The following is an 8891-nucleotide window of genomic DNA, read 5'->3' as shown; positions in this document are numbered from 1 at the left end:
GGGGGCAGAGGGGGGGGGGAGAGCGCGGGGGGAGACACCCGTTGTTTACGTTCTAACATCTGAGCTGAGGGAGGTGCACGACGGGTCACGGCGCGATCGCGGCACGGCACCGAGCCACCCACGCCAAAGGATAATACTGTTATTTCCTTACTCTGCTCGTGACGTTCGAGACCTCCTTCATGATCGCCTCGAATGCGGCCGAGTCCTGCGCCTCCTTCTGGTTCAGCAGCGCGATCTTTTCACTGAATTTCCGTGGGTTCGCCATGATGGCTCGCGGCACTAGTTTTTCGCGGACACTCGCGGAACCCGGAGCACCCACCACCACCACCACCGCCGCCGCCACCACCAACCACCACTGTATCGCCGCCGATGACCAGCCACCCTATCGTCGCCGAACACCGTCCGTCGCCCTCGCGCGACCCGTTTCCTTGTTTTTCTTCCCCCCTCGTTTAGACGACGCACCACTGGCTCTCCGCGAGTTCTCGCACGGATTACGATTATCGCGCTGGTTCCCCGCGTAACCTGATGTGTGCCTTCCGGATGGCACTGGCGAACACTGATACGCAAGATCATGCGGCGCAGCGCGCCACGCGCATTGCGCAGGAGCTGCAACTTCGCGGCAGTCGACTGGCCGCGCGACGATCGCCGCCCTCTCGCGGCCGTCGCCGTAACGAAAACTCCAAGACTTGTAAGAATAAGTTCCCTAGTCACTTACCATTTTGTGATTGCGCACTCGGTAATAATTTCTTACTAAAAACGACTAATCGCTGAGGTTAGGTCTGTTCCAGTCTGTTCGCGTTACTTGAAATTTCCAAAAATGTTTACCCGTAAAACGAGATAAACATACATTTTAAATGTTGAAAAGAGAGAGAGATGATGTCGATTGCGACAAGACCAAGCAACACGAACAGACTTAATTATCTAAAAAAATAAATTATCGTTTTTTGTTCTTTCACTCCAAGCTACTAGAATTTTCCTTCTTGTTTTCACCAAACGTCAAACGATATTTCTATTTTACTTTAAGTACAGAAAGTGTGCACTAGTTCAGTTATTAAAGACAGATCTATATTTTTACTTAAAAAAATGTACAAAAAGAGAAATAATAATATCTAAAAATAGAAATTAGATATAATTTACATTTTTACACTAAATTTTGTACTTTTTCATGAAATATTGCTGTATTCTTGATAAGTAAATTGTAAAAAAAAATAATTGAAATAAACGCAATGTATTTCTCTGAAGCATGATGACGTTTTATACATTATTTTCCTTCCTTTCATATTAAGGAAAATGCGTTACTATAAGTATTTAATAACGCCCATTTGACAGTGAGGAAGTCATTACGTTGTTAAGATTACATTTTTGCGTTCCAATTGTGCAAAAGAATTAATATATACAATTATATTGAAAATGGCAAAAATCAATGAAGACGTGTATTTAGAGCATATTCCATCAGGAATGTACAACGAATTAATTTACGAGTTAAATAAAAACTCAAGTTGGCAAATACTCGCCTGTCACGTAGCCAAACAATTTGGATATCAATGGTAAAGATAAACAATTCGAATAACTTTTTGATAAAAATTAATCAAGTGTATATTCTTAATAAATCTTTATGTCACACGTAGGAACTCGTGGTTAAAATTGTTGGAACAGAATAACAATGCTACAAAAACGCCAGCAGATAATCTGCTATTTGAGCTCAATGTAAAAATGTGTACAGTTGGAATATTATGTACATTTCTCAGAGATTGCGAACTTGGCAATGCTTTATCTATTTTACATTATCCAGGTGCATATATATTTCTTGACAATATATATATATATAATACATGAAATACTCCATATAATAATTGTTAAACTGTTAAAATTATTATTAGAGCCATCAGTAATTGTTAAACATCCCTCTGACGATCTGGAACATGACACTTTAGAAATATCTCTTGGCCAACACCTTCGTCTTTCTTGCAAAGCTATGGGTATACCATCACCGAATTATCAATGGTATCATAATAATATTGAGCTACAGAGACAGCAAAGTTGTGAACTTGATGTTGTTATAAATAGGTAAAAATATCATCTCAATTTATGAGATGTGTGACAGATCAATTAATTATTGTATAAAATTTCTTATATAGCCGTGATCAAGCTGGAGAATATAATTGCAAAATTTCACAAGTCATCAATGATGGAGAAGTAGTAATATCTATATTGCTAACAAAATCAGTTTTTGTAAATTTATCTCATGTACCTGTAGTTATACAGCAACAACCACCTGCTTTCATGGAGCTTAAGGAAGGTGAAGATTTGATAATTAAATGTATAGCACAGGGTCATCCTGAACCTTATTTTCAATGGTTTAGAGATAATACAAGATTAGAAGGAGAAGTATCTAACGTATTACATGTAAGTACACAATATATTAATATAAATATTAAAAGGTTGCATAATAGGAAAAGAAAAATGTTTCAGATAAAACAGTTCAGTTCTAAACATGAAGGAAAATATCATTGTTATGTAAAAAATGATGTGAACGAAATAATTACTCAAAGAAGTCATATAATGGTAAATTATATTATATTATTTTATAAGAATAAAAATTAAATGAATTTTTATTAGGATGATATATATTTGTATATATATATATATATATGTGTGTGTATGTATGTGTATTGTATACAATGTATATATATATATATATATATACATATGTATGTATTGATACAGTTGGACCTTCCTCGTGAAAAAGCAACAGCGAAAATAGCTTTAATCATTGCAAATGATGAGTATGAAAATCACATATGTCTAGAGACACCTAAAAACGATGCTGCAAAAATTGGTATTCTGTTAAAAGAAATCGATTTTAAAATAATCTGTCTGGTAAACTTGTCACTTGAACAAATGAAGAATGCTATAAAAAAATTTGGTGAAGTTTTAAAAGAAGGAGTTTACGGTAAGTTAAAAAAACAAATATACTGTATGGAAATATACACATATATGATGCCTTTAAAGTTTATGTTATTGTAGGATTATTTTATTATGCTGGACATGGTTTTAAAATGCAAGAAAGTTACATGCTTGCTGTTGATGCACCAGAATCTTATTTAAGAACAGATGCAATTTGTGAGAGTGAATTGTTAGGTATATTATTGCAAAACAATCCTGCTCTTTTAGTAACAATATTGGACATGTGCCAAACTGTTCCACCAAAGTAAGGAATTCTACAATTATCTATTTTTTACGTACATAATTTGAGAACTATTCTGGCCATATTAATAGTATATATAATCAAATGTTCAGATACATTGTATATTAAAATTTTCAGAGAATGTAATCCTGATATTCATAACGAAATACCAAAAGTCAAAGAATATAAGAACAGGAAAAACCTACGAAATTTAGTACAAGCATACTCCACATCTAGTTATCGTCCTAGTTACGAAAGAACAAACAGCAAGTACGGATTATATGCCATGCATCTGAGTAAATATATCAGTAAAAATATACCAGTCACAAAAGTATTTGAAGAAGTAGGAAAATGTAAGACACAAAGGAATTTATACATATAGTCTGAATATTTCCTAATTGATTATTGATAAATTTATATTTGCAGCAATAGACAGATTATTAAAAGGAACTGAACGTAATCAAATTCCAATGTTTGGCTTAACCATCACTAAACCCTTTCGACTCACTGATGCAATTTACAAAAGTAATTACAAAAATGTATTCTATAATACAAATTAGACATTTTTTATGTGTTATATGACATTAAACAAAATGTCAGTAGATGTATGTATACATAAAATATATTATATCTAACGATATAAAGAAAATAAACATTCCATTTTCTTTATTTGTTATATCTTATTTTGGGATATAATAAATATTGTGCATACACATTTCTACTTAGTGTTGGTACTTTTATTATATTCGATTATATAACATTGTATTATTTCAGGAGATCCATCACCTACGTTAGATCATTTAAATAAATTAATAGCTTTCTCAACTAAATCTATTGAAATATGTTTCAAGCAAGCTAGTATTTCTGCTATGGTTGTTGTCTCGTTATTTATGGAACCATACTTAAATGTAATCAAGATTTCAGTGTGTAATTTAGAAGATTTAGAAGTGAATTTTTTTAATTCTGTGCCCACGAAACAGAACAATTTATTCCAAACTGCAAGTTCTAAACAAGAATGTTGGATACATAATCCACAGATCTGTCAGGTAACTTTAAATGCATAAATTTGATCATTACATACAGTAAATATGTTGTAAATATATTACAGAATATTTTATTTTGCAGGGACCTTTGGTTATATCTGTTTCCAAGAATGGGATACGAATTGGTGCAACATTGCTGCACATTAAAAATTATATTCCATTAATATTGGAACATATCAATAGCTAATATTTATATAAAATGTACAAACTGAATCAATATATTCCGTTTATGAATAAAATATGATTTGTGTATCATATGTATATACATGTCTGAAACGTGATATAATGTAAATCATTGTGTAACACATTATTTTTATAAATAATGATATATAGATAGTTAGCACTTATTTTCTATATAGTAACAAAAAATGAAATAGATTAACACGAATTTTATTTCAAACTATTATGCAAATATACTAACAAAACTATGACGTAACATTAATACTATAATGATTTACAAAAGTCGCAATCCATGGACCACCAATATTATTTATATATTTACGGGTAAATGTATAATTACATATTAACATATCTCTAACATTAGAGATATCTGTGAATGTAAAAGACTCCAGCTTCTTTTTCTTGATCATACCTGGGACATAATGGAAGATCGTTTTAACTTGAATGGAATGATCCTCATCTGCAAACAAAAAATATATCTGCTGCATGCTGTAGAATTATTATTGATATTAATTTATAATAATTTTGCTACTTGTCTCAGCTGAGATATCACATAAAATTTGAAATGCAATATCTTCCTCATTTACTGCAATTAAACATTTTTGCTCAGAGCTGAGAGTCTCGATCTTTGTTCTTAAAACTTCTATCATATCTTCTGCTACAAGATCTTCTAAGGAATCATAGTTTTCATTTGCTAAAGCCTTGGATATTACTATTATTGCCTAAAAATACAAGTGTATACTTGTTAGTATTAGAGCATATTATAGCATGCTTTTAATTAATCATGAAAAAATCTCATACGTATTTGATTCCCTGGACAGTCTCGGATATAGAAAACTCTTTATCTATCTGTGGAATAGTTCTAAAAGACAAGAAAAGAAGACGAAACGGAATAAAAAAATTTGGTTTGAATGGCTCAACGTTAGTTACAAGCATAGGCAAAGAAAAGCGCGGTTCAGAATCTGCTTCAGTGCTGTAAATTCTGCAAGTCGCAACATTTGGGGTCGAGCAAAACAGCAAATTGGTCTCGTTACACTGTCGTGCGACCTTCATTCGAATTTTATTTCTATAACTGACACATGCGACAATTCGTCGCAGGTTACATGGTACACTCTTTCTAATCGTCGAAATTAACATCATGATACGTATAAGATAATACAAAAATCTTCTATAGACATGAAAATCTGTCAGTATACAGAAGCACTGAGATGTTTTTCTAACCTATTTCCCATAACACTCAAGATTGTTCGTGTCTATAATATCTGCAGAAATTTATACGAAAATCTTTATAATGTATCAATATTAATATCGTCAAACACTCTGCCTATGCACACTGCAATGCTTTTACAAAAAATTATTTATTATTCAATAATTATTCATTTAAAAGATTTTTGTAATTGGCGCCAAAGAGAGAAAAGCTTGAAACTCCTGACTGCGTTCAAAAACATCACTCCAGTATGCCCGTGCATTGTCTTATCCTTATTTAACATGGATGAACGACAAGGATAAGACGATACATGGAAATACTCAGGTGAGTATTTAGTTTAGGGTTACCATCTGTCCTCTTTTTCCCGGACACGGTTTAGGGTTGCCATCCGTCCTCTTTTTTTATGACGTCCGAGGGGGATTTTTAAAAAGCGTTCGGGATAATCATGAGAGTCCGGGGTTTTATATAAAAAGGAAATATTTTTCGAGACTGGATGGTAAAAAAACTTTAACAGTAGAATTTTTACGTTTTCGTAACATAATAAAGATTATTAATAATGAAAACTTATTTAATGAATTTCTTTGCTTTCAAAAATTTATAAAAGATGTATGTATTAACCCAGCATCTCCGAGAATGGATTAAAATGGATTGGACATTTTGTCTATTCGAATTCGTATTTTAAACAGTGAAAACTTTTTTTTTTTTATTCAATTGGATTCAATTAGATTCAATTGGATGCAACTGAATTGAAAAACTGCGATTCCAATTCAAAATTTTGAATTGTACATACAGTATTCACTATGGTCACAAACGCATTGAAAAAGCTGATATTATTTTAGATTGAAAAGTATACAGATATTTCCATGCAATTCCTATAAATGAATAAAAACGTATTCGGATTGAAAAGGATTCATTTTAACATTCATGAATCCGTATTTCTGAAAATTTGATTCCATTTTAATCCATTTCAATTATCCATTCTCAGATACTGAGTTTTTACGTAATACAAAAGTACCTGCAAACCCAGCAAACGCAAATATGGATTGAAATTGATTAAAATGTATTCAGATTTTCAGAAATACGCGCGCGCGGAGAATCACATGAATGTTAAAATAAATCCTTTTCAATCCTGAATACATTTTTATTCATTTATAGCATGGACATCCATGATTCATACGTTCATGATTTATAGGAATTGTACGAAGCAATATACAATCTGTATGCCTTTCAATCTAAAAATAATATCAGCTTTTTCATCGTGAATACTCTGTTCAATCAAAATTTTGAATAAAAAACGTAGTTTTTCAATCCAATTGCATTGAATTAAATCTAATTGAATCCAACTGAATAAAAAAGTTTTCGCTGTTTAAAATACGTATTCGAATAGACAAAATGTCCAATCCATTTTAATTCATTCTCGTTTACTGAGAAGTGCACAAAAAGCGTTGTAAAAGCGCATACAGTCAGTGCAGAATAAATGCAATTTTATCGCTTATTTACAGCAGTTCCTACATATAGCACGACAGCGCCTGTAAAGTGCTTGGAAAGCCCTCCCTGTAAGAGCGCTATAAAACTGTATATATCCTGCGCTTTACAGGCTGCATAAAATTTACTCTCTAGATATTGGAATGAAAGAATTTGAGAAGATTGAAATAACATTTATTACATTTTGAAGTATAATTGAGTATAATTAAAGCATATAATTTATATTACAAATATGTTGAATTGAATGAATTTTATACAAACATGTAAATATATATAATAACATATAATATCATATATCATTATTTACAATTGTAATTAATTATTATATATCTATATTATTATGTTATTATTTACATGATATAACACATATAATAACTATATTTACAATAATTATTTCGATAATTGTAATAATAACATATGTAAGTATTTACAATAATTATCGGTAATTGTAATAATTAATTATTACATAATAAACATATTGCATATAATAAACATAAGGCATATAGAACCACGGCACTTATAAGGGCGGGTTCACACCTTGACGGAAAAGCGGAAAGCGGAAGAGCACTGGTAGTCGAATCTCTGTTAATTCTATACTACTTTTGCTACCAGCGCGAGTTCTGATTAGTTACTGATCTTCCGTTTTCCGAGTTTTTTAACAACTAGACGTGATTTATGGAATTCTTCATAGCCTCATTCGTTATTTCTCTTCTCTCCCATCAGAACATGGTAAAACACAGTTTCAATCGGTCATTCAATCGTTTGTTGAACAAAGATGATTTTATCTAGTCCAAAAAATGTCCATCACAACTAATTTCTTCAAAATATCATAACTTAATTTTATATCGATATTACGTTTTATTTTATAATAAAATAGATTTTTGTGTGTGTGTTATGTGTTTATTTGAACATCCGAAAGGACTGAATTATATAGCTAAAACATGTAATGCGCATGTTTTATGTAATGTCAGACTTATGAAAGTAAAATTCATAATTATAGAATGTATATGGGTGCGGTCGAGTTGCCACTACGAATGCTTTGAAGCGTTTGATTGACCAATCAAAAGAAAGAATTTTACAAATTGACCAATCAAGAAACGCTTCAAAGCATTCGTAGTGGCAACTCGATTAGAGATCCTATATGGAGAGATGGGCCAATGCCGACTGATCCGTGATTGGCTCTGCCATGATGTTGTGAAACCGGATGTGAAAGTGAAAGAAGCGAATGTGAGAGTGAGAGGAGCGTCGTCTGCTTATGATTATAAGAAGTATTGTCAGAGACAAAAATTAACTTAGACGAGTCTCTTTTACAGTAAGTAAGTTTAAAATCATCAAAAATGTATCACTAGAACTTTTGGAAAAAATATATATATATAAATATATATAAAAATTCATTTATAAATACATACATACATTTTATATGTAAATTAACCTAAAATTGTTTTTTTTTTTCATTCTGGCAATTGACTTTTTGCCAACAATCTGCACAAACTCGAGATCGTATGATTTATTAAATCTTGTTAACTCACATTAAATATGAGGTTAGAAATCTGTGTTATTATGCGATAAGTTTTCACCAAATAAATAAGTAGTAAAGTCATTGTTTAAATATAAAATATTCATATCACTTCAGATTTCGTATCACTGTGTGTAAATGGAAAGCAACTTTTTTATTCGAATTTAATACGTTTTGCACGTTTTTGTCTATTTTGTCTGTTTTATCCACAATTCTATATTTACGAAAAATAAACTTTCTCTAATAATTATTCATTACAACTTTGAGTTAACA

General features: G+C 31.7%; 3 protein-coding genes across 8 annotated transcripts in view; 1 reads left to right on the top strand and 2 right to left on the bottom strand.

The window, feature by feature from the left end:
* Crtc (CREB-regulated transcription coactivator) overlaps window positions 1–534 on the bottom strand; it is a 29784-nt gene extending 29250 nt beyond the window's left edge. For all 6 annotated transcript variants that reach the window (XM_018550064.1, XM_018550058.1, XM_018550061.1 and 3 more), the window contains exon 1: window positions 152–534. In XM_018550064.1, the coding sequence (XP_018405566.1) occupies window positions 152–265 (114 nt within the window). In that variant the 5' untranslated portion in view covers window positions 266–534. The remainder of the gene's footprint in view (window positions 1–151) is intronic.
* Window positions 535–1410: 876 nt separating this feature from the next.
* LOC108781934 (mucosa-associated lymphoid tissue lymphoma translocation protein 1) lies at window positions 1411–4417 on the top strand. The gene is made up of 11 exons (XM_018550057.1): window positions 1411–1547; window positions 1629–1792; window positions 1881–2067; window positions 2139–2406; window positions 2473–2565; window positions 2728–2953; window positions 3028–3211; window positions 3326–3540; window positions 3614–3712; window positions 3962–4233; window positions 4313–4417. The coding sequence occupies exons 1-11, from the start codon at window positions 1411–1413 to the stop codon at window positions 4415–4417; spliced, it is 1950 nt and encodes a 649-aa protein (XP_018405559.1).
* Window positions 4418–4655: 238 nt separating this feature from the next.
* Window positions 4656–5646, bottom strand: LOC108781932 (uncharacterized protein C2orf47 homolog, mitochondrial). The gene is made up of 3 exons (XM_018550055.1): window positions 5212–5646; window positions 4943–5132; window positions 4656–4870 (listed from the first exon to the last, which is right to left on the bottom strand). Exons 1-3 carry the CDS (start codon window positions 5548–5550, stop codon window positions 4656–4658), a joined length of 744 nt encoding a protein of 247 aa, XP_018405557.1. The 5' UTR covers window positions 5551–5646.
* Between the last annotated feature and the right edge of the window lie 3245 nt (window positions 5647–8891).

Source organism: Cyphomyrmex costatus, unplaced genomic scaffold, assembly GCF_001594065.2.
Source record: "Cyphomyrmex costatus isolate MS0001 unplaced genomic scaffold, Ccosl1.0 scaffold928, whole genome shotgun sequence".
Classification (NCBI taxonomy): Eukaryota; Metazoa; Arthropoda; class Insecta; order Hymenoptera; family Formicidae; genus Cyphomyrmex; species Cyphomyrmex costatus.
This window is presented reverse-complemented; position numbering and strand designations above follow the sequence as displayed.